This window comes from Primulina tabacum, chromosome 8, assembly GCF_025594145.1.
Source record: "Primulina tabacum isolate GXHZ01 chromosome 8, ASM2559414v2, whole genome shotgun sequence".
Lineage (NCBI taxonomy): Eukaryota > Viridiplantae > Streptophyta > Magnoliopsida > Lamiales > Gesneriaceae > Primulina > Primulina tabacum.
Window position 1 is genome coordinate 9997065 of NC_134557.1, and position 27409 is coordinate 10024473.

Genomic DNA, 27409 nt, shown 5'->3' on the forward strand with positions numbered 1-27409 from the left:
GGGAAGCAGAATTTCACAAGAGAATTGGTGGTGTTAATATTCCAAATAGATTCTACATTTTACCCACTTATTTGTACAAAATGTCCTCGTCAATTATAATTTATAAGGAAACTTTGTTTGTAGAGAGAAATTGTAAAAAAAAAAAATGATATCATAAAATACAATTGTACAAACCAAAAAATAATGAACTACTGGTTAGTATTTCATGAAAGAGTCTTTGAGGTATGAAGAATGACCAACAAATTTGAAATCATGCATGCTAAGGGGGTTGCACTTGCCCCAGTTGGTAGTTCTGAGAAATAGATTCAAGCTCATTTCCCGTCCACCAAAGAGATGGTTTTGTTAAAAAAACAAGGCGGTGGGATTGCTAATCACTTAACCTTTTCTAGGTTTCTGTGGTCTAACAAGATTATCCTTGGAAGTTGAAGTAGTCCTCTTTGAATACTCCTTCCGCCTAGAGTCCGACTTCTTTGAAGATACAAGTGCTGATGACAAGAGAGCGTCAACAGCCTCACGCTGCTGTTTCCTTTTTGTGAATGAATCTGTTAATATTTCAACTCGATCAAAAGACCCTTTCTCATCCTGCTCCTTAAAGCTAATCTCAGAATGCGATGTGCCTACTTTCATCTCCTGCAGTTGCTTATCATGCTTGGTAGTTTCTACACACATTTCGTCAGATACATATTTTGGTTGCTTCTGACTTCTACTATTTACCTTCCCAGAATTAGTAAAACGCCTCCTTATATTGTCACTGTTTGTTTCTTCCACCACATTGATTCGCCTGTCACTGGTTTTATCAGTGCTCTCTTGGTCTTCTTCCACTATCGACTTTGCATCCTTCATTACTTTGTCATCGCTATCTTCAAGTGCAACAGTTGCAACAACCTTTTCCAGTGGGATATTCATTCCATCTCTGACTCTGTTTTTTTTGTTCATAGCAGCATCTTTTGCTGCATGAGAAACATCTTCACCTATAGTACAGGCAATATCTGATACAGTATTATTATATTTTCTCTTCCTTTCAGCAGAATGCTTCACAATCTTCTTCTTTGTATTCACACGTCCGCTTACAGCTCTGGAGCTTTCAACTTGCTCCAACTGACCAGAAATACTCGTGAGATTTCCTGAATTTGGCCTCGTCTCCAAAGTGGACCTAAACATCGAACTATAGGGTTTTCTTCCTGATAGAATCAAATTTCTTCGTCCTGCATCTTCCACAAGAGCTGCCCAACTAGGGTTTGTCTGCAATGTTCTCGCATTGCCAAAAATCCATAATGAAAGTTTCGCCCTGGTCAAAGCAACATTCATCCGTCTAACATCAGCAACGAATCCAAGATTGCTAGAGCCAATCCCAGTTCTCTCAGAGGAAGATCCAGTTGCTCTAACAGTAGAAAGTAGCAGGATGTCCACCTCTCGACCTTGAAAACCATCAACAGTATTAAATTCGATTTCAGCCGTGACAGAAGATCCAAATGCACTTGAGAACCGTGATCGCAAAAGTGATAGCTGACATTTGTAAGGAGTAATGACTCCAATTTTTCTGGCAAGAAATTTCGAGGGATACCTGTCAAAGATAACCAGGTTTTACTTTTACAGGTCACCGATAAGGATCACAAGAAGGGAAAAATACCTTTTCTTAAAATATCGCAACAATTCAACTGCAGCATCAGATTCACACTCGTTGTATATAGACAATGCAGCTGCACCTTTACCACGTGTCTCCCGCCCATCAAGAATATCAAACAACATATAGGGTCCCAGGCACAAAGTTTCATGAAAGGATGCAGCTTTGCCGAACATCTGTTCTCCGTTCTGTAGCTTGCCCTCATAAAAATGTGAAGAAGGAAAACTGCATATCTCCGGATGCATCCTGTACTGCAAATTTCATAGATAATTTTTTTAAAAAAATTGCTGAGTTGGAGTGAGGATAAGTATTCATGGCAACAGTAGAACAAAAATCTATGAAGGACAAAAAGACCAGAAGAGGCCACAAAAAGAACTAAATAAATGATATCCTGTTCCACCTCAATGTGAAATGGACTAAATAATGAATAGCATGTTTCTTTGGTAAGTTTATAGTATGGGACCTGTATCTCCAAGTCTGTTCACCCTAAAGAATTTATAAGTTCACATTCCTGTAATTTACTAAATTTTCATGTACACAAGCTCGCCGGTATGAATTAAACTCGGGTATAGCCAAGGATTACATGACAGGCCACAATCTACATCCACCATCAGCATTTCAGTCTGAATCAACTAGGAGGCTTTTAAATTTTGTCATTTTGTGAACACCACCAAAGGTTCATGGTTGGAAACTAAATTCCGGCGTTTGACAAAATATGAATCAACTGAAAAATACGAACCAACTGATCGAGTAAACTGAACTCAGCAACTGGACTTAATAACTGAAATCAACTGACTGATCAGTTGGAAACTGATCAGTTGATATATTCAGCCTGATGCTAAGCACTCTTTAACTGAACATGTCTCGGAAAGAACATAGCAGATTGCAATTGAATGTGGAACGACGTACTTGGAACAACGCATTTCGGCGAAAGCAATTAAGAGGCCGCATCACAATAAATGAAGCAAACAATGCCCAAGGAATAATCAAGAAGAATTCAACGGATACAAAAATTCAAATTCATCTCAAGTTACCGTTGGAAGGGAAGCTTATAAATATGACAGAAGAACAGCTAAAAAGACAACGAGATTATTCTATTCAAAAGCACGCTGTTACTCTGTCAAAATCTTAGCTCACTCTTATTTGATATATTCGTAGCAGTTAAGGCTACAATTTGAGCTCACTAGCAAGTTGTAAAAATCGTTGAAATTTGATAGTACTAAGATCAGTTACGCACTAAGAACATCCTGTTAAACTAAGAGTTTCAGTTTTGGCAGTGTTAAGTCCAAACTGAAGTGGGTCAGTACAATTCTTGTATTTGATCAAAGTCTTTTAGTGGATATCCTATCCGTGAGATAGAAGAGGGTGACGTAGGAGTAATTAAATTCTCCGAACATCCAGAAACAACTCTTGCCTACTTTATTTCAGTTCGTATTCTATCTTTCAGTCAGTTATTTTCCGCAACTACTTTAGTTTAACTGATTGTGATTGACCAACAAGATTCCGAGAATCAGTTTGTGCGGTTGAATCTTGTTCTTGAATACTTTTGATCTATAAACTTGTCAGCATGACTTCATTCAACAAAATTCCTATGTTCTCCAGAGAAGAATTTGATGATTGGGAAATCAGAATGCAGGCTCATTTAGCTGCACAAGATGACGACATGTGGTATGTCATAACTGATGGACCTATGAAGATTCTAAAAACAAATACAGCAGTTGCCATTACAGAAGGGGCACCACAAAGAATAGAAAAGCCCAGAGATGAATGGAAAACTGAAGATAAAAGAAAAGCGAATCTTGATAATGTGGCTAAAGACATTCTGTACAAAACGCTGGACAAAGTAACCTTCAGCAAAATAAAGATGTGTAAAACAGCCAAAGAAATTTGGGAGAAGCTGATCCAGCTGAATGAAGGAAATGATCAAACCAAGGAAAATAAACTTTTTGTTGCAAAAGTTTGATAACATCAAAATGAAGGCAGGAGAATCGATGCACGAGTATGATGAAAGAGTAAGCAGTGTCATAAATGAGTTAAATGCACTTGGAAAAGTGTATACTAACAAAGAGATTGCACTAAAGATAATGAGAGGTCTTCCCAAGGAATGGGATGTCAAAACCATGGCACTGAGGGAGTCCAAAGATCTAAACCAGATTGAACTTCATGATTTATTTGCTGATTTAAAGGCTTATGAGTTCGAGCTGCAGACCAGAGAAGGAGAACCATCCACTCCTGCAGCCACAACTGCTCTAGCTGCTGTCAGAACTGAACCAATCAGTTCAGTCGAAAAATCTGCTGATCAGTTGAGTAATGATGCTATGTCATTGTTCATCAAAAAATTTGGAAGGTTCATGAGAAAGAATCAAGGGAACTTCCAGAAGCCATACCAAAGGAACAATTCCAAAGATGAACCAAATGCCTGCTATAAGTGTGGCAAATCAGGTCACTTTATTGTTGATTGTCCTAAACCCAAGAAGGACAGTCAAGGCTCAACTGATAGAAGAAATCATATGAACACAAAAGAAGACCCAAGGAAGATAAGAATTCCTTCAGAAAGAAACATGAAGTACTCTTAGCTGAAGAAAACAAATCCAAATGGGCAGAAACTGACAGTGAGTAGTCAGAACCAGAAAGCTCATACAGCTCCAATGATGATGAGGAAGTCCAGTGTTTGATGGCTAATGATGCAGAAGAAGAGTCATCTAGCCAACAGGTATTTGATTTCAGTTCAACTGATTTTACACGAGAAGAACTCATTCTAACACTACATGACATGGTAAATGAGTATCAAACACTTGCATCATCATTTGAAAAAATCAAAGCAAAGCAAACTGATCCCACAAACAATAAAACCAAAACTGATGAATCAGTTGATGGGTTGAGTCTAAAAAAGGAGATTGCTGAGTTAAAAGCAGAGAGAAATAAAAATCAGTCATTAATCCAAAAGTTGATGCTTGAAAACTCAAAACAGACTGAGCTCATTCAGTCTTGGAACAAGTCATCAACTGCACTAAGTGAGATGCAGAATTCACAAAAATCAGTTTCTGATAAAACTGGTTTAGGGTTCAACACTCAAGGAGAAACGTATCCAAATGATACTCAACCAAAGCTAACAATAGACAAAGGGAAATACATTCACTTTGTCAAATCAGCAGTGGTACAAGAACAAATTGAGCCCAGTAAACTGATTGAGCAACCTACTGAAAATATGAACAAGGCTAGAAGATATGGGATTGGTTATAGTCAAAAATTCTCAACTGATTCACAAAGTCAGTCATCAAAGAAATTTTACAAAAACTATTCGAATGACTATTCCAATTACTATAACTGCAAGCCAGTTCAGAAGAGATATAGACTGAACAATCAGTTGAATAAAGCTAAAACACATATTGTATCATCCGTACACTACACAAGCACACAAAAGCCGAGAAAAATCATTTGGAATACAGCTACTGAAAAGTCTGTTAGACTAATCCAAGTATGGGTTCCTAAAGGACTAATCAGTTCAAGACCCAAATAGATATGGGTACCAAATTATATTATATGTGTGACTGCATGTAACAGGTACAAACAAGAACTCAATATGGTATTTGGACAGTGGATGTTCGCGACATATGACAGGAGATGCAAGTGTGCTATCTCAACTGATCAAATACAGTGGTCCAAATATCAGATTTGGGGACAATTCCAAAGATAGAACTGTGGGTAAGGTAAGCTTATCCATGGTAACTTTACTTTTAAAGATGTTATATTAGTAGAAAACCTGAAGTATAACTTGATCAGCATCAGTCAGTTATGCGACAGTGGATTCTCAGTACATTTTGACAAAAACTCATGTTCAGTCAAAACTTCAACTGATGAAATCATACTAACTGGCAAACGTTGTGGAAACACATATAAAGTCAGTTGGAATAATCAAACTTATGCACCAGTTTATTTTATTGCTTCCAAATCATCTAAAAACTGGTTGTGGCACAAGAGACTAAGTCATCTAAACTTTAAATCCATTGCCTATCTGAGTAAACATGAACTTGTAACTGGTTTGCCCAAAATAGACTTTTCAAAAGAAAAACTTTACTCAGCATATCAGTATAGTAAACAAGTACGATCTTTTTTTAAAAACAAGGGTTGTAAATCTTCATCCCGATGCTTAGAACTGTTGCACATGGATCTCTTTGGTCCTATACCAGTTATGAGCTTAGGGGGAATGAAATACACCTTGGTAGTTGTAGATGATTTTTCAAGATTTACTTGGGTTATTTTTCTCAAATCTAAAGACCATACTGCTTCACAACTGATAAAGCTCTTCAAAAGACTTTTAAATGAAAAATTAGTTGGAATTGATCGAATCAGATCAGATCGAGGAACTGAATTCATCAATCAAACTCTTTCAAATTTTCTAGAGAATGCTGGAATTAAGCATGAGCTCTCAGCAGCCAGAACTCCTCAGCAAAATGGTGTAGCTGAGAGAAGAAATCGGAACCTTAAAGAAGCTGCTAGAACAATGCTTGCTGATTCTGGTATTTATCAAAGGTTTTGGGCAGAGACAATAAACACTGCGTGTTATACTCAGAACAGATCAATGATTAATAATAATCATATGAAAACACCATATGAAATCTGGCATGGAAGAAAAAGTATAATTACTTATTTCAAAATATTCGGCTGCAGATGTTTTATCCTTGATAATGGTAAAAATTATTTAAAAGCGTTTGATGCTAAATCTGCAGAGGGAATATTTCTTGGATACTCATCAGTTAGTATAGCTTATAGAGTCTTCAACAAGAAAACCCTAAATGTTGAAGAATCTGCTCATGTTGATTTCGATGAAACTGAACTAACCAATAAGCCAACTAATCAAGTTGAGCTAGTTGATCGATTTACAGATATCAGTTTGGAGGATGATGATGAAAAAGACAATCATATTAATCAAAACAATCTCCAAACACCCGAACCAGAAGTGTCAGATCAATCAGCTGAACCAGAAGCCATTCCTAATGATCAGTTGATAGAGCATCATGATAACATTCAAATACCAGTTGACGAAGCACCAACTGAGACTGAAAACTATGTTCAGTTACCAACTGAAGAAATTGCTGATACAACAAATACTGAGTACAGATGGAGAAAATCACATCCACCTGAGCTGGTAATAGGAAATCCATATGATCCAGTAAGAACTCGCAATCAAATGCTAAATTTATTTATCTATTCAGCTTTTGTATCACAACTAGAACCAAAGAAAACTGATAAAGCTGTTGCTGATCCTAACTGGGTAAATGCAATGCAAGAAGAGATAAATCAGTTCACTCATAACAATGTCTGGAACTTAGTTCCAAGACCAGTTTCAAAAACTGTTATAGGTACAAAATGGGTGTACATGAATAAACTGAACGAGGATGGTTCAGTTGTGCGCAGTAAAGCGAGACTAGTAGCACAAGGATATAGGCAAGAGAAAGGAATTGACTATGATGAGACATATGCTCCAGTTGCAAGACTGGAAGCAATCAGAATGTTTCTTGCTTATGCATCATACAAGAACTTCAAAGTCTATCAAATGGATGTCAAAAGTGCATTCCTAAATGGTCAGCTACAAGAGGAAGTATATGTTGAACAACCCCCAGGTTTTGTAAATCACAACTTTCCTGATCATGTATATCATTTGAACAAAGCCTTATATGGTCTTAAACAAGCTCCCAGAGCTTGGTACGAAACTCTTTCAAAATTCCTAACTGATCATGATTTTTCTGTTGGATCAGTTGATAAGACCTTGTTCAAATTTACTAAGAATGATCACATTTTATTAGTTCAAATTTATGTTGATGATATCATATTTGGGTCAACTAACCCCAAATTATGCGAGAAATTTGCTAAGCTAATGCAGGATAAGTTTGAAATGAGCATGATGGGTGAACTGACATCTTTCTTAGACTACAAGTGAAGAAACTGGAAACTGGCATATTCATCAGTCAGACTAAATATACAAAGGAGCTGCTGAAGAAATTTGGCATGGAATCATGTTCAGCTGCAAATACTCCCATGAGCTCATCAGTAAAATTAGACACTGATCAAGGGGGAATATCAGTTGAGGCGACATTATATCGAGGTTTAATAGGGTCATTGTTATACCTAACTGCCAGTCGCCCTGATATTGTATTTGCTGTGTGTATGTGTGCTAGATTTCAAGCAAATCCTAAGCAATCACATTTCTCAGCTGCTAAAAGAATTTTGAAATATCTTAAGGGTACACAAAATGTTGGGTTATGGTATTCTAAAGACTCTACTTTCAATTTAGTTGGATATTCAGATGCAGATTATGCAGGATGTAAGCTTGATCGTAAAAGTACAAGTGGATCTTGTCAGTTTCTAGGAGACAGGCTGATCTCTTGGTTCAGCAAGAAGCAGACATCTATAGCCACCTCAACAACTGAAGTAGAATACCTTGCTGCTGGTAGTTGCTGTGCACAACTGATCTGGATCCAGCAACAACTGAGAGATTATGGAGTAATTACAAATAATTCGCCCATATTTTGTGACAATACGAGTACAATTGCCATCACCTATAATCCAGTTCTTCACTCAAGGACAAAGCATATAGATGTCAGGCATCACTTCATTAGAGATCATGCTTTGAAGAAGGACATTAGACTGGAGTATATATCAACTGAGCAACAAGCAGCTGACATTTTCACCAAACCATTACCCGAGACTAAGTTTTCTCACTTTCGCAATATTCTTGGTTTAATTGATCTATCTTAAAATTATTACTAATGTTGCTTTACTAATAGAATTATCTGCAGAAAATAAGAACACAACAAATTGAAAATAATACTTTATTAAGAGTATCATCGATCCCAGTTTACAGAATATATCATAGAACCAACTGAATCCTGCCATTCTCTAATCCAATTATTCAACTCATAAATTTGGATTCTAGAAAATGACCTAGTTGAAGAAATCTTCTCAACCACATGTTATTCCTTCCATAACATTGCTTCTAACAGACATTTGTCATCAATCAGATCTGTAACATGCCTAACTTCAAAACGATCAATGTATTTTCTTGCTGTTGCTGCTTGGGCACGAGTAGGAACAACACCACTATTACTTACCCTCTGCAAATCATGAATCTTGAACCATGTTGACATCACTTTCATCAAGACATTCTTCTATTGTCTTCTTCAACTCTTCTAAATAAGGACTTATTTGCTCATTAACTTGAATATGCGAACTACTGCATGCATCAGAGTTACTTGAATCCGACATATTGAACTGTTATTATCACATTCTAATCATCTTATTTATAGACAGATGAAACTTAAATGTTGAGGAAACTGAAGAGACTCAAATCAACCGAAGCGTTTTTCTCATTTACCGAGGCTTCTTAACTATCAGTTGTTCATTATCAACTGATATCAGTTTGACATTTATTACTTAACGCTTAACCAATCATCAGTTCGTCTGTTTATGATCGCAATTCATATAACTAATGAAACTTATTACTTGCAGGAAAAAGAAAAACAAAGTTAAACCAAAATAAATGTTTTATTCAACCATAAATATTTGCTTGGATTACATTTTCATATTTTTCCTCTATATCATCTATCCACATTCTCAACCAAACGGATAGGGATGAGGAAGATGTCTTGAGAAAGCTGTGAGAAGAAGCTATGCGATTAAGGATCTCCAGTTCCTTTCGAAGCATCAGCTGATAGATACGACCATCCGTAAAGATGTCCACCCACACAGCTATGTGCAAGTGCTCCCGCACTTCTCTCAACTCTGCCATCAGTTTGGGAGTGGTAGCCTCCCCAGAATTATACAGGAACGCAAGCTCCTGTAACTTTTCCCAGTAGGGAAGACTCTTGTAGAAGACTTCGTCTTCTATAACAGCCTTCCTAGCTTCCAGAGAAAATGGCGAAGCACTCGAGCTACTCGCATCTGCCATTCTTTCGTCTTGAATGTTTTCACCAATGACTGAAACTAACCGTGTTACCTCTATTTATAGCAGAATATCAAGGAAGCTGAAGGGTCGTCAACGTTTTAGCAAACGATAATCTTTCTGACCTTTAAACTTATCTATATCGTCTCTTTAATTATTCTATGAACCGATTAAGGGGGAATATCAGTTTTGAAGAGGTTAACTGAGAAGACAATTGTTTGTGAACTCTCAACTGAAACGAATCAGTTTCCCAACTGATCGTTCAGCTGGATATTTTACAAATCTTCTCACATAAGTTAACAAATTTAAAACTTATTATATTCCAAATCAACTGACGTGACTGCAGTTTCATAACGAGGCATATTTTAAACCGTTCATCTTTTTCAAAAACCCACAGTACACGTACACATAGTTTTACTCAAAATTTTTAATGGACTGACACGTGTCCCGAATTTGAACAGTCACGAACAACTGTACTAAGCCCGCTTCAAATCAGTTTTCTTCTTACGCATACAATCAGTTTCTAAGAACCTACTAATTCCAGAGCTTATCGTTTACGAATTTCAGATCATTTTATCAAAATGGCGAATCAAACTCCTGCTTATATGCTGAATGCAATGGCTATCAACTTCGGATCCATTCTATCTTTCGGCGACGCTGATGTCAAGAACGTCTTTCAAAAACTCGAAACTGCTGGGTTAAGGACATTCTTGGGACAATCATCACAAGAGATCTACCCCAAAGAACTTCAGGAATTCTACTCTAACGGTATGATCAATTCTGATGGAAACATCGCTTTTACTATCAATGGTCAGTTGCTGACCATCTCTGAAGATTCCTTTGGAGAAATTTTTTCTTTACCATCTGATGGACTGGCACACTTCTCTGATGTTAAAACATCTGACGTTGAAAAAATGCAAACCTCACTTTCTGCTGATGGACGGAAAATCAATGTTTCCGATCCAAAGAAGGAGCTGAAGCACGAGGTTCAGTTACTTGCTGATATAGTCGCCAAAGGAATTTTGGCGAAAGCTGGATCTTTTGCTGCACTTACATTGGAAAAATTTCAAGTCATTTCTATCATTATGGCTGAACGTAAACTCAACTGGAAGCATCTTATATTCAATATTTTAAAGAATATGTTTCTATCATCCAAACAGTCCAAAGGCTTTGCAGTGCAACTGAGATATCTGCTGAAAGTGAAGGAGTTAGTGGCAGATAATTCAGAAAAATCATCCAAATTCAAAGTCTTCAATGCGAAGAATACTATGCCACCCAAGACAAAATTGGACATTTCTCCTGCTCAGTTTGTAAAGATAAAACAGGAGATTGGGACTCAACAGGCGGCTCCTAAATCAGTGAAAAAGGCCAAGACATTGGCTCAACTGAAGTCAGCAAAAAGGAAATTAGTTGTGGAGGAATCCGATTCAGAGAAAACTCTTTCCCCAAAGATCGCCAAGAAACCGAGAACCAAGAGGATTAAACCAACAACTACAGAGGAATCTATTCCTACTGACAAGCTAATATCTTCAGATGCTCAGCAGCCAATTGAATAGTCCCTCTGAAGATCATCCCACCAGAAAAATCAGCTGGTGCAAAAAGAGAAACAGTTAAGATCAAAGCCCCTCTGATATATTATTCGTCCTACTGTTCTGGCACCTGCCCGACCCAAAGGCATCAGTATTATAGAACGGGTGGATACTACTCGAACTGGTCTGGAATTCCACACATCCTCAGTTCTGATAAAGGCAAGGGCAAATTGATTGAAGAACCAAGGCCATCCAATCCCATTCAAACCCACATTGACCTTGTTTGGGATGAGCTTAATAATTTTGCAGCATCAAATCTTCAACTCTATGATGCTTGGACAGCCTATCGTACACATATTTTTGCCAAGCAACTGAGAAAGAAATCTCAGCTGAACAAGTTCATCAAACTGGAAGCTTCTGTCCTCAAGATAGTCAAAGCCTGCCACCATTGCTCAAGCTATGGAGAGAAAAACATATTTGTTTGATCAGATGAGAGTCAAGAAGTTAGCACAAATTATTGACAAACTGAAGGCTAACTACGTTCCAACAAATCCTACTGCCTATGCCGATCATGCGGTGATTACTCAGCTAGACACCGATCTGATTGGCTTGCTATCTGAGATAAAGTTTTGGGAAATGGATCAAGAGTTAGTCCTTCATAAAGGAGATCCAGACGATGATGAAAAGGAAATAGTTGAAGAACCTCCCTCTAAGCAGAAAGAGTCATCCTCAGAACAGGCTAGTATTCCAACTGAAGAGCCAGTTCAGGATATGTCTCAATCACCTACTGGTGAACATCAAATGGACACTGAAGCAGAATTATCTTTCGCAAACATTGATGAAATTATTCAAACACTGGTGCAAGAATTCCAATTGAGTGAACCTATTTCTGATAAAGTTGATCATCCCGTTGATCAAATCAATCCAGAGCTTCCTATCTCTTCAGAAGCACCAGTTCAGCCAGATTCATCTGCTGAACAAACTATTCCAACTGTTGTGCCAATTGATCCCCAAGATCATCCTCTAGAGGCACCAATTTTGGCTTCATCAGACTCTATTATTTCTCCAGGCAACTCATCTGCTGATCAAAATCCACTTTCTCCGTCTCAAGAAATTGCTGCAACAATCACTTCAGTTTAGAATGTTGCTGAAACAGTAGCAACTAACCAAGAGTTGGTTATATTTGATCAAACCACAAGAGGACCGGAATCCTCTCATCAGTCACCTCCTCCTCAATCCACAGAAATGGATCTTGTTCTTGAAGAAATCCAAAATATGCAGCACAATATGCAGCAGATAATTACTGAAATCAAGAGAATTCAATCTACACAATTCTCTCATACTGTCAAATTGGATTCTTCAATTGAATATGAATCTGCAAAACTGAAAACTATTCAGGCAAACATGGATTCTCTTACCCAAACTGTGGATGAGATGAAGAGAGGTCTAGCTCAAAGTCTATTTACAACTCAGGATATAATTAGTCAACGAGTTCAGCGATTGGAAACTTCTGTTTCTAATAAAATGGAATTGCTGCAGACTTGTTTACAAACTGCTGTCTCAAGTATCTCCGCAGATGTCAAAATTCTTTCCACTGACGTTCGAAAATTATCTGAGAAGATGGAATTGTTTGACAAAAAAGGGGAAGAAATCAAAGATCAAAGAGCATCTTGAGAAACAGCAGAAGAAATCATCTTGTTAAAAAGCAGTTAACCAGATTCAGTTGTTATTAAATCAAGATTTCTTTCAGTTCAAAAAATTCAATCTCTTATCTACAATAAGCTCAGACGTTCAGTTATTATCTACTTAGTTTTGTCAAACACCATAAAGGGGGAAATTGTTGGAAACTAAATTCCGGCGTTTGACAAAATATGAATCAACTGAAAAATACGAACCAACTGATCGAGTAAACTGTAACTCAGCAACTGGACTTAATAACTGAAATCAACTGACTGATCAGTTGATATATTCAGCCTGATGCTAAGCACTCTTCAACTGAACATGTCTCGGAAAGAACATAGCAGATTGCAACTGAATGTGGAACGACGTACTTGGAACAACGCATTTCGGCGAAGGCAATTAAGAGGCCGCATCACAATAAATGAAGCAAACAATGCCCAAGGAATAATCAAGAAGAATTCAACGGATACAAAGATTCAAATTCATCTCAAGTTACCGTTGGAAGGGAAGCTTATAAATATGACAGAAGAACAGCTAAAAAGACAACGAGATTATTCTATTCAAAAGCCTGCTGTTACTCTGCCAAAATCTTAGCTCACTCTTATTTGATATATTCGTAGCAGTTAAGGCTACAATTTGAGCTCACTAGCAAGTTGTAAAAATCGTTGAAATTTGATAGTACTAAGATCAGTTACGCACTAAGAACATCCTGTTAAACTAAGAGTTTCAGTTTTGGCAGTGTTAAGTCCAAACTGAAGTGGGTTAGTACAATTCTTGTATTTGATCAAAGTCTTTTAGTGGATATCCTATCCGTGAGATAGAAGGGGTGACGTAGTAGTAATTAAATTCTCCGAACATCCAGAAACAACTCTTGCCTACTTTATTTCAGTTTCGTATTCTATCTTTCAGTCAGTTATTTTCCGCAACTACTTTAGTTTAACTGATTGTGATTGACCAACAAGATTCCGAGAATCAGTTTGTCACCAAACTGAACTCAAAATTCGAAAAGATCAGTTTTAATTGTGAGTGTTTATTCAACCCCCCTTCTAAACACTCTTGATACGTTAATCGATCCTATCATTCATCCAGTAAAAGTTTACTATGAACATTGTATAGCAACTCTTCCATCGTACGAGAAGGACCCAGTCAGGATACTCGCGAAAAATCAAAGCTCTTGAGATAAAGGTGATCCCTTTGCCAAAGAGATCCAGACATTTTTTTCCTTAAAAGATGATACTTTTCATCTTCTAATTTCCCCAACAAGAAAAAGTACAGATGAATCAAACGAGGCAAAAGATAAAGTTATTGTTACGTAATCAAGTCCAGAAGGCATCAATTCTGAATAAATATGAACTTCTAGAGCATGTAGAAAAAGGAAAAAGGTTTTCTTCACATAAAAATATCATGTTAAAGTCAAACTACCTGTTGGGTCAGCATGATCACTGGATGGCCGGCCCTCTGCAACCTTTCAAACATGCTGCATTGAAACAGGTATTTGTTGGCAACAGTAGAGATGACAGTAGCAGGAAGTTGCTTCGGATCACCAACCTTTTGAAAATAATTTCCACATTAGTGATACATTGCATTCTTGAACAAAGATGAAACAAATACTCAACAACTGCTTACCATGATGCATTTCGTTCCCCTCGACTTTAGGAGCTGGAAGAGGAATCAGAGTGGCAGGTTCCAGCGCCTTGATTAAAAAAATTTGGAGCAGAGTTTCACAAGGTAGAAAAGAAAGATAAACGAGCATTAATGGTAGACAAATCAACATAGAGAACAAGGATAAGACAAGAAGAAGAGAAAGATTTAGTACCTGAGCAGCTTCATCAATGACAACAGCATCAAATAAAGAACTCTCAGATGAATGATTGAAGTTATGGCCAGATATAGATTCTGAGCACACCCCATATAAATCTCCACCACAGCCACTAAGTGTAGTCACCACAATTTCAGCCTCCTTTAAGATAGCTGTTCGAAATTTATTTCTTAGGGTTCTGATTTCTTCACTGGCTTTCCTCTCCCTTGCCTGAAAGTTGGCAAGATCTGCATATAATGTTTTTTTCTTTTCATATAATTTCCTAAGCTTTTCTTTTAGTTCTTCATCAGACAACTCCACTGTATCTGAATACCCTCCTTCCACCAGATTTTTTGAGTCTGAATGTCCTTCCTGCAAGTTAGCCCGCTTTGCTTCATAGTATCTTATGTTGTCTACTAACTTCTCCAGGTTAGTACGAATGATCAGTAAAGAGTCGGCACTAGTTCCACTCTGTTTTTCGTCATTCTTGTTGCCTTTTTCTTCCTTCAGGCGGTTTTCAACTAGTGTATCGAGAAAGAAGGGTAACGAATTTGGATGGACTGTTTTCACATTACCCACCCTCACAAGATATGGCTTGTACATTAGTCCATCACAGCCATAAAGACCTTCACAGGATATTCTTGCAACTAGCTCATCAACTGCAGCATTGGATTGGGCACAAATGAGAATCCGGCCTCTACTGCGGCTTCTCATAATTTTATTATTCTTTTCTGCTTCCTCATTTAATTGTCTAGCCAATGCAGCATCCTGCCAGGATCTAGCAATTGCAACAGACTGGCTGATCCTTTGGTTAGTGCTAGAGCTACTGACACAAACTTGGTCATAATTTCTCCATCTTTTGGCATCTTTAACCTGAGAGAAAGCAAGCACGCCACTAATGATGGCCACAATTGTACGGGTCTTACCAGTTCCTGGTGGAAAAGGGGGTTTTCAAAGCAAGTATCAATGCATGAACTAGTTGATACATAAACAAAGAGCCAAAAAAAATATGAGAAAAAAGTGGAAAATAAAAAATTCGCACCAGGAGGACCCTGTATAAGAGTTAACTCAAAGTCCTTGTCAAATGGACCAATAGCAACACTAATAGCCTGCAACTGACTGCCATTATATGATGACTTAATAATTTGCTGCATTGGCTGAGACAATTTACTGAAATTCCCAGTTCTTGATTCATATTGACAACAAGGTTGATTAACAGGATTCAAGATAACTGGAAGCAAAGGTATTTCCCTTATTGATGACAGTGCCTGGAATTCTCGAAGTTGAGGGGTGATGTTCATGATGCGACTAACATACCACTTGCTTCGTTCCGTAAGAAGCTTTCTGGCTCGGTTGAGGCGAGGGCATCCTTGCATATAGAATCTGATGGCTATAATATTTAACCTTTTTTTACTTTCTTTGTCACGCCTCTCGACCTTTGTAGAAGATTCACAAACCATCAACAAAATGCAAACCAACCATTTCAACAATACAATTTAAAAGAATTAGTCAACCTACCTATCGATAAGCATAAAAAAATATTATTAAACTACAAAGAAAAAAAGGAATCTGCAATTTGGATCAAATTTTAAAAATTATATATTTTCTAAACTGATATGTAAAGAAAAGGAAGGACAACTTAGTGTTATCGATTTGATGATCCATCCGACAAAAGTGTTCTGCAACTTATTTTGGTGAAAATCAAAAAGAATTTCAGAAACTACAGAAATATGATTGGGTGGAAGTGTGTAAAAATGACTCTAGACATAATAGCTCCTGCAACTAAAATGGTACATGAGGACTTAGAAAATGTGATGTAAGGTAGTCATAGAAGGATATGTCGTGACTTGACTTGAGATGGCAGATGGCCCTTGATAGAGAATAGGTAGAATATTATGCTAATATCGTGCTCATAAGTGAAGGCCAAAACTTGGTTGGGTTGAATTACTCTTTGGCAACTATGTTAATCCTCTAAATGAATCTTGGTAAACTAAAGTTTTTTCACGAGTCGTGATATTAACTGAAAGCCATATTGAAACCCTCTTTTTCTTTCTCGCCTTCTATATTAGGTAACCACTCAGATCATACATGCCTACCCAAATAAAGAACTAACTGCTTAGTTTACAGCATTTTGGGTAAGGAATACCTTTCCTATAGCATGAACATCTCCTGACGAATTTTGCAGAGGTTGTTTTGTAAGTAAAATAAGATCATTGTCCGACAAGATTTTAGATCCTGTAGAATTGGTTTCATCATGTACAAAGCGAACAACGTGAAAATCATCAATTCTCTCAACTGACAGCACAGATAAACTTCCACAACACATTTCTTCAGCAGAAGACATCTCTTGAAAGGAATTCTGCACTTGAGCTTTGAGTTCTTCCAATACAAATGGCCGAAAAATTTCAACATATTCATCAGGTGATTGGAAACAAACAGGGATTTTCTTCAGTGTGCTACAGTTTTCACAGTCTTTGTTACTTCCAGATGTCAATCCAACATCTACAAAAAAATCTGATTTTAGGATGGGTCTATACCAGTCATCAAGTCTAGGGAGATTAAATCTTTTCACTTCACCACCCAGCCTTTTAAAGCCATGTTTGTTCTCCACGGGTAAGGCAAGCTGGATGACTTGCCGTTTTAGGCCAGAAGCACTTGGTTTTGTAGTCAGAGCTTGCTGGCGCTTTGATGGTTTGAAAAATGAAAACTGCCATGTGTCAACATCAGTATCACATATCACCTGTTTCAGGACTTCCTCACTTGTTTTAAAAGTTTTTTTCAAACCATGCCGAACCTTGATAGCAGAATTACTGGAACATAATTTAGATGCGTCAGAATCAAATTGTTTTGAATTGCTAAATTCATCAGATGAGTTCTTCAAATTTGGATTGTCCTGTGATAAGAAAGAATTGGAAACACAATCTTCAATTTTATTTCCTTTCGTTTTGCCATCTGATGGCTCTAATTTAACAGGTGATACAGGTGACTGCCTGCCTTCCATTGGTTCTAAGCTCATTTTCTCAGTAATATGATTAGCTGTACGAGAACTTAGTTGATGACAAGTCTCTGGAGAACCCATTGAACTGTCATGGTTGCTGATATAATTTTCCTTCAGGTCAGAGCACGGTACTCTTCCGGCGGCACTAGCACCAAAGAAATCATCATGAGTTGTACTTTGACTTGACTGACTATGAGTCTCAGAAATCTCTACTTCTTTCTCATCATCAGACAGAATTATGGCATGTCCTCTCTCCTGCTTAGTCAATGCTTCAGAATCTAGAAGACTTGCCTTCGCTTCATCAAATATCAAATCTTCAGAATCCTCCACTGAACAGGTTCTCCTATTCAATGAATCTTCAGATATTGAATGTTTCGATCTGAGACCGGTGCTCTTCATCGAATGACGGTCATCCAATAATGCAATAGAAAGGAAGGCCACTTGCTTACTCACATCATCTGTTGAAATTTTTCCTGCACTCCATTTTAAGACACAAGAGTCGTGTTCTCAACAATATTGAAAATTCAAAAAGCAAGAGAAAGATCAAGGGCAAAACTAAAAGGATACCATAAAAAATAAGTTTCTCGATGTCGTTGATTACTGAAGCAGATTTACTACTGCAGGAAGCTTTGATTAGACCAAGCAAAGAAGCCAACATTTGTTTCCAATATCGAACCAACACAGCAAGCGATGACTTCCCCCAATCAACCAAATCATGGAGCCACTTCAAATTATCTAAAGTTTCCACCATTGTCCCATAATTTCTGGGAAGCCTTTCAAAAACAACAGGAATGACTTCAAGAAGACGGATGCACATCATCTGAAACAATAAATGTAGTATAGGTTGAAGGAATCTCACTCTGCATTCGGCAGAATAAAATAAGAAAAATATGTTCCTTAAAGTTCTATAAACCAAAATTTTATAGCATGCATCGACAGAGCAATAAACAAGCGAAGACATTAATTATTGGTAGAATATGTTCATCACTGGGACGAGCAGTCTTGGAGTTTCATGTTCAACCACTCATGCCTCAATATCAATAGATGCGTTGAATTTAAAGTAAAAGCTTTTCCCGAAGAACTGAGAAAGGATTTATCTTCATGAGCGACAAAAACCATGGATATCCATATAGCAACTATAACAGACTCAGGGCCATGCACAATAACAATTGAATTAACAATACATACTAAAAATTGGTATCGCTAAACAGTAGTTCAAAGACCTGAGATGATCTGTGATCAATAAATGTTTTGCCTCCATCCAAGCATTTCACAATTGCAGGCCAGGCAACTTGTGATAGCAAGCAGGTAAATTTCTTCCACAGTGTAGAACAAATAATTGATGGATATTCATCACAGTCAGTGGTCAAAGAATCTAACAAGGGTTGCTTTAAAAATCCACCTGGCATAGAGATCTTTGAAACATCTGAAACAGCTGAAAGATTTTGAGATACCCTCTGTACAGATGAATTCCCTTCTCTGAGCAATTTAGATAAGATGAAGAAGAGGTGATGTAAAGTCTGAAAGTTTAACAGAACAGTATCCAACTGGACCTGAAAAAATGTTGAAGTAAAATAGATCAGTGAGCAAAACTGTATGGTTTCTTACTGGTTTGTAACTCACAAGAAACTACAGAGAGAATATGTCAAACAAGTAATCATTTCATGGGTTCTCTTAAATATCTTAAAACTTAGCCATGAGACAAGAGACAATTTGAAAAAGAACAAGGAACCAGAAAACCAGTGTGAGCCGATAAAACAGAAGGATATATAGCATGAGCAATAACAAATTTTAGTAATCAGAATCCACTACTTTTATAAAAAAGCAGAATTTCAAAAAAAAATCCTCACAACTCAGATAGATATAAACATATATGTAATTGCTAGTTGTGTGACCTTTATCTCGGCATGATTCACAAGCCACATTACTATAAGAGATCTTTTCACACCTGCACAAACTTATTCCCAACAGAAAATAATATTATCCCAGCAACATCTTACTAGTTTCAGAGCATGTCTCAAACCCAAAAGGAGAGCTGACAATGACAACGGAGTAGAACAAAGAAATTGGAGACCACTGGTGAGACCACGCACATCCGAAACTTGTTCAAGGATAAGCCTGGCCACTTGTCTAGCACTCTGAAACAATTAGATAAATTTGGGTACAAACTTTAGACTTAATCAACCGTGCATACATTATACGGGCAAAACAAAAAGGCTAAAAAGAGGTCACACGTATAGAGAAGGTGGTCAATCATCAAAAGGAACTAAGGAAAACAACAATTACATCATTGGGATCAACAAACAAGAGAATCAAACTATCGCTCATCATTGGTTCCCAGGTCCACTGCTTCCTAAGCTGACCTTGCTCCATCCGAACAACGTAGTGAGTCATGAACCTGAAATATAGTCCTATATTGTGTAAAATCTATGAACTAACTCATTTAGAGTGTAAATAGGCAGTGTTCACCAAAGTATGATTTTCATACTACAAAAGCTTCAATAATTCATCTCAGCAATTAAGGCACTAACCTCTTGAAAGTCCTAACCAAAGGCAGACACATAGTTGAAATTCTGATAGAGTTTTTGGACTCTGTTCCACCCCCACCGTCGTCACAGCCAGAGGGAACCTTCCACCCGAACAGATAAGAAATTTCTGAAGCACAGGTCACCAACCAATTTCTAAGAGAAAGAGTCATTACGGTGCTATTCTCAGGCTCTATCAATGAAAACCGAGATAAGGCCCAAAAAACAGCCTTGGAGAATGACAACGGAAGGATCGAGGGATCTATTTCAGCAAACACATCAAACCATAGCATTGGTACACACATCCAACTCCCATCTACTTGTGAAACTATTTTATGCTGGAGAGTAAATTCTTTCCAACAACTAGCATCTCTCTCATTAATATCGAGAGCTGATAAAATACCTTCTTCACCATCATACTCACAATAATTAGGTATGACTGGTGTATCACCAGAATGTAACTGACCATTCATAATCAGGGACAGAAAGGCAGAAGCATCAGATACGATAACAGTTTGAATAAGATCGATTGCAGGTTGTCGAAGGGAACTGTGAAGTGATAAATCCTTCAGGGAAGACACAATGGAGGGACCCCTGAGAAATGCGCAAGGAAACAGAAAATAAAACGAATATCATAAACGTTATCCAGTGAAAACACCACGTAAATTAATGATCAGGAATGGAACAGCCGTCTCGGGTAAATCTACACAGCTAGTCTGCATGCTAAAAGTAACGCTTATAAACCTGCTGCAAAGAGTTGCCTACCACATGTGAGCACATTCAGCAGGTGGGGAAGGTGGGTCCATACTGTATCCTCGTAGAACAATGAGAACCGCTATCTGCATACACAAGGGAAAATCAGAGAGATTCACGTTACAGCCTGCTTTTGCTAAGATCATGTAGAGGATCGAACAGATACCTGAGAAGCTTTTTTCTTCATCAATATGCTGAAATTACTACTCATGGGTACTTGATGCAGCAGAAAGTAAAGGAAATGTCTTCTTTGTTTTTCATGTTCTCCATCTTGCAATGATTCAAGAGACTAGAAGGAAAAGATCACACTTTACTGGTAATAAAGCATATCACACCATGTAGTCACCAAGGTATTAAACAAACAGTATAAGAGAGAGGAAAACACAATTTTTAATGACTTCAAACAAAGTAAACCCATAAACATGCCTGCAGAAATGGCTGGAAAAGATCAAAAATTTCTTTATGGCTTTTCTCATTTCGAGTATGAAAACACTGACCAAGAAGAGTATTCCTCATAACACTAGGAGATAATGTAGCCCTCAACCACAGTTTGCATCCTGAGCAGAAAACCATTAAAAACTTAATGTCGAAAATTTGGATGTAAAAAAGTACCAAACAGAGAAAATAATTAGATACCAAGCTTTTCAAATAGTAGTCTCATGCAGTTAACAGCATGAGAACATTCCAATGAATCATCGCTAATATTGTTCAGCACAATACTTAGGAAAACGGGATAGCGATCTAAAATCCCTTCCTCGAATGCAGCAGGTTCTAAGAACCCAACCCTTCAAAGTGCGAAATCAAGATAATTAGCCACAAACAGAAAAAGGATGGAGTTACACAATGAGAAAGTAAACACCAAGTCACCAACTGCTCCCTACAACGCTTTCATTCCAAGCCATACTGTAATTCGATCTAGCTGCACCCTGGGCCTTGATGTCTGAATAGCTGATGCTGTGTTTTCTGTTTGCAATATGAAGATGCATTTCTTTATCAAATTCTGCAATGGATCCAAATCTGTTGATCTCCTGCATTAAACATAAGAATAAATCAAACATGATATAATTTGCAAATGCCTATGGTTGGATACCATGCATTCCTGTTCAACACGACTGATTGTGCATAGATTGTTGGTTAATTTTGTTATATCTAAAATAAATTGCACTCTATTTAAATTTTATTTTTTAGTTTATGGTATTAGTTAAGCCTCTAGGATATATTTTTTTTGGAAATCACTTGAACCTATACTGGATTATTGGCGAGTTTTGATTGATTATGAGATTGAATTACATGTGTTATTCATTATTTTATTAAGATCAATCAACGTTATACTTATTCTCTGATTTTATTTCATGTGGAAGAGGTGAACACGATGCACAAACCACGTCAAAATATTAAAATAGGGTGGGCAGTCGGTTGTCGGCGAGGGTCTTTTTCGTTTTCCCAACCACTTTCTGGCTTCTATCTTTTCCCTCCCTTCCTGTTTTTCGTTGAGCCCTTCCCTTCCTTTCTAGCCTTTGCCAGTCTCTTTAGCGCCGGCTAAGTTTTCTCAGATTACCGGCGTCGGTTCCCCTTTTTGTCCCGTATTTTCTTCCCTTCTTCCTTTTTGCTACATAGATTTCTCAGTATCCTCTTGGTGTAGCCTCATCCCTGCCGTGTATTCAGTCCTATAGTGTCGTTGCTTTGGTACTCCCCCAATTAGCTGCTTTAGTTATTTTCCGAGACTTGTCAGTGGGGACTCTCGAAGCCGCCATTGAGAAGATTCCGAATCGGATCGGCAGTCAGCCTTTGAGGGGGTTTTGCGATCCCTTTGTTGATCGTCTGGAGGGAGAGTTTAAGGTTGAGCAGAAACTGTTTCTCATCAGAATGGGTAGTGGAGGTTTTTCAATTTGTCTAACAGAAAGAACTAGAAATGCGAATTATCTGTTGGAAGCAGATTTTGGTAGTACTCAATGGTTGTGTTTGAAGCTTTGGGATTACGTCAATAATTTTAAATCATTCCGGCTTTAACCGATTCAGGGGAAACAGTGCAGTACTCTCTATTCAAAGGTTATCCTATTTTATTTCAGTTATATGCGGTTCATAATAAACTTTAAAGCTTATTTCTAATTTTATCCAGTTGGAGGGTTCTTCATACTCTTTTCTATATTATGGATCTTGCATCTACGGAGTTATCTTAGGGACGAGGAAGTGAATGAAAGTTGTGCTCTTTGCTAGGGTCTTAAGATGGGGTCAGATTGATGGAGAGGTTGACTATTTCAGGGTTTGGGGTGGGAATCCTTCAGGAGTATTCTCAGTCAAATCTTTCTACGAGTCTTTCTTCCTATTAGTAGTTTTCCTTTATTTTCTCTCTTTAATGTCATTTGGAAAGTTCCAATCCCACCAAAGGTTCAAGTCTTCTCGTTGACCGCGGTGTTGGGTAAGCTGCAAACTTGTGAGATAATGCAAAATAGGTGGTCTTCGTGTGCTCTGTATCCGAATTGGTGCGTGCTGTGTTGGAAAGAGGTGGAGAATCAGGATCATCTGGTTATTCATTGTTCTTTCACGAGTTGTCTATGGTTCAGAGCTTTGGAAGATATGAGGTTGGTTTGGGTAGCTTCAAGATCTTTGCACGAGCTATTTGCTGCAAATCTTGGACGCGATCTTGGTAGGCGTAGTATAATTTTTTGGACAGTGATAGTTCATTGTAATTGATTGTCAGTATGGTTGGAGCGGAATAGACGGATTTTTTACTGTCTAGAAGAGTCGGTTGAATAGTGTTGGGACAAGATTAAGATCAGAGTTTAAGAACTTCTCGATTTCAGATTTATTGAAGGATTGGAGTTATATATGTTGTTGATTTGAGTAGGGCTTTTGTATTTATTATTTGTTTCTGTGAGGAATATTTGTCTGCCATATGTAATCATTTGCTTCTAATTAATTAATATAATATAGTTTCTTATAAAAAAATATGAGGGTAAAAAATAAAATGCGTGAGATTAATGTGTTCGAACTGTCAATTTTGACCGTCGAGTTAATGTGTGAGATTAATGTGTTCGAACAGTAAATGTTGATCGTCGAGTTAATGTTGACGATTATTTAGGACCAATTTAAAAAGTTTAAGGACTAAATCCACACATGAATATATTGAGGGACTGAACTGAGAATGAATCTAAACTATAGGGACCATTTATTGTATCATCCCAATTTTAGCTTATAATTTTATTATTTTTTAAGTAGACTAAATTTAGTTTATAAATAATCAAACTTTGAATAAATAAATGGTCTCATGGAAATAATTCCTCCAAATTAAGCTATTGTATCATCTTATTACATACTTGCGATGTAAAAATCATCAACAACCGTTAATACATAGGTTTTAGTGCAGGTATTAAGTGGAGTGCAAATGTGAGAGCAAAATTCAAGCCATGACATGTTTCGAACATCAGCATCAAAAGGGTACCTCAATTTGCCCATACGTCCAGCCAAGCGAAGGCCTATTGATCGTGCTCTTCTACTTTTAAGAAAAAGCAACACGTAAACTCCCTGATAAACAAATAAAAAAAGATATACTAGATAGTTTCGCATGAATAACAGAGGAAGTTAACAATATATCCTAAAAAAGAAACCTAAAGAAAACAGGATCGTGGTTCACAATGAAGTTGTACCGGATACTGTTGATTTCCATCCAGTTTCAGTTCATGTGAATTATCGATTGCTTCAATAAAAATTTGAAACTCGGTAGCCAAGGACTGGTCATCCAATAAGATGGGAAACATCAAAACCTGTTGTCCAAAAAAGTCATGACAAGGGCAAATAAATATTGAGACATACAATCTGAGCTGATCAAAAGGAAGAACCATATCTGTCCAGTATTTTTTCTAATCATGGACCGAAAACCCAGAGTTCATATATGCAAGCCCAACAGGCAGAACTTGTTTGGATAACTAATTTATAATGTTCAATATGACCAAAAAATAAAATTAGTAGACCTGAGAGCGTCAATAATTTTCTTTCCCATTCCCATACCCAAGGACCATTAGCCACTAAAATCATCACCCCAAAATAGTTAAAAAGACAAGTGAAGAAGAAACACATCTCGTTTTGAATCCATGAAACTTGATATAGATACCAGTAGGATAAATTAATAAGAGTTGCTTAAGATGGATCAGAACATAACTAATGAGAAGATATAGTTCGTTGTATCTTGTAATATTTGCAGGTAATCTCTGGGTCTTAAGAGTTTCAGAGTATGCACTAAGGAGAATTGTAACTATCTCAGGATACTTAGCAAGCAAGTTCTATCTCAAAATACTTTTAACAAACAAGTTGAAAATGTCACATAAAACCCCCACCCCACTTGTAGTAGAAGCAATTGATGAATCTGTTTAAATAATTTAAAACACACTAATAATTTGGGGCAGAAATTATAGTTTAGAAACTTTCATTTGAAAAATTACCATATCCGCAAACAACTGATAAAGGTGGCAGTATGATGCTTTATTTCCTTTTCATAAAGTAGATTGAAAAGATACATGTGTGAATAATATATTTGGAAATGATACATCAAAATTCTGTGAAAGGCAAATCTGTAATCTCGAGACGCCATTCAATCCATTAGATAGGAATGATGCATAACTTCTAACGATTAACTGTCCACCAAATTCGAAAAAAGTGTATTTTGCTCTTTGTAAAAAATCAATCAAAGAAGTGATCTCTTGATACTCATAGAAACAGGTGCCCAAGAGAAAGGAAAAGCTACAGAACAGGAGAATTTTCAGAACTTTCAAGGAAGAGGAAAAATGATTTTAGTCTATAACTCTTACATCAACCAAATGGCATCCAATATTTTTAAACAAAAAAATATTATCTGAACTCTCGTTTACTGATATTGTTTTCTGTATCCTTCATTGGCTTTCTACACAATCCTTCTCATAATTGGTAGTATTTGTCAATAATTTAGGGATTGCTAGCTACTTTCATGTCATTCTAATAAATTAGAAAATTACCATAACTCAGGAAGAATTAGAGATTTTCTAATTTGATCTGATATTAAGGTCCAGAAATCAATCTGGGGATTACTCTCGTTGTCCTATTTTATCGTACATGTTTATACCCTTGAATAATAAGAAAACATCTTAAGTATATCTCTATGGTTTTTCAGTCTTACGCTGCAGTGCCTTTGTCTTGATTCAACTTACCTTTCACATTGCTGGAAGAATTTAAGAGGCATTTCATTCTCCCAGTATGTTCTCATGCGGGTGACAGGTTCCCATTTTATAATATGTTTTATGATCAATTTCAGTTGACTGTCACCCTTCAAGAATTAAATCACCATTCATAACGAACATCTCATAATAAGGGCCATGTGGGAAAGACACGAGACAGACAACAAGGTCTTCACAAAATTGTTTATGCTACACACATGATATGAGACACCACTCAGATCTAACAATAACTTTGGTCACCCCTGTCTAGAGTTTCCCATATCAACACTCCATCTTAAGTTAAAAGAAAGGGGCAGAACCAGGACGAATCATGGAAAATACCTCAAACAAAATACTAACAACTTCCCCGTAATCATATCAACACTCCAACTTGAGTTAAAAGAAAGGGGCAGAATCAGGACGAATCATGGAAAAGTACCTCAAACAAAATACTAACAACTTCCCCGTAATCATGCGCCGGATCATACTCTCCTCTCACTATTCTAGCATTGAGATCTTTGAGGTGTTGGGTTACTCGCTCTTCATCAAGAACGTGCAGAACATCAAGAAGAGGATTGATGCAACTCCTCTCATATTCCGTGCCATACATCTCCTGTGATTGATGATGTTGGTGAATGCACAGAGTGCAACATTTCATCTCTTCAGAAATTCTATCCCACAAAAGCTTCAGAGGAGAACCATGGCGTTCTTCCTTGAAATAATTGAAGAAAGTCTCCAGAAGAGGGCCCATAAGATCCCAATAACCACACCAAACGTGATTTTCCTTTGGTAAATGAATCAAAAGGCTGAAGGCATCTGAAAACCTGGCAAAGTTTTACATTTTTCATGGACTCTAGTTAAGGAAGAAGAATTTCGAAGGTAAATGATACCATTGTTCTTTGAGTTGTCGAAGACGACGCCTTCTGATGGGATGAGTAGAAGATGGGGCGTCCTCCTCATCCTGTTGCTCAATATCACTCCATCGCTCCAATAACTGTTTTCTGCTCGTCTCCTTCGTCGCCATTGCAGGTACTTCCTCCAGGAATTAGGGCTTTTTCAGATTACGCGCGAAATGGAGTTTGATATAGAGGAGGCTAAATGGGTTCCACTTCCAATAATTTTATTTATAATTTATTTAAAAAAAACACTGGGAAGAATTTCATTCAATTAAATTAATAATAATGATAATTCCATAGCCTTAGTTTTGCGTGTTGGATATGTGTGCACATCGACCTATTTGTATGTCAATAAATCAGGTTGTTATCTCAATGAGTTCGGAGACGAGTGTCTCTCATTATTATTGTTGGTATTGTTTTTTGTTACTCAATCTTATAATTTTTTGTTGTCAGCGTAGTCCACTAGATATTAGTCTTA

At 37.3% G+C, this 27409-nt stretch overlaps 1 protein-coding gene across 1 annotated transcript; it reads right to left on the minus strand.

Moving 5' to 3' along the window:
- Positions 1-27132, minus strand: LOC142553692 (uncharacterized). The gene is given in 22 exon segments (XM_075664131.1): positions 1-1564; positions 1631-1875; positions 14198-14323; positions 14402-14437; positions 14439-14468; positions 14592-15505; positions 15616-16009; positions 16720-18044; positions 18139-18391; positions 18795-19124; positions 19572-19709; positions 19858-19969; positions 20103-20690; positions 20862-20935; positions 21016-21138; positions 21276-21406; positions 21486-21634; positions 21731-21877; positions 24292-24374; positions 24497-24613; positions 26475-26859; positions 26926-27132. Coding segments are annotated over 22 exon segments (7023 nt in total). The 5' UTR covers positions 27060-27132; the 3' UTR covers positions 1-375.
- Positions 27133-27409: the final 277 nt, after the last annotated feature.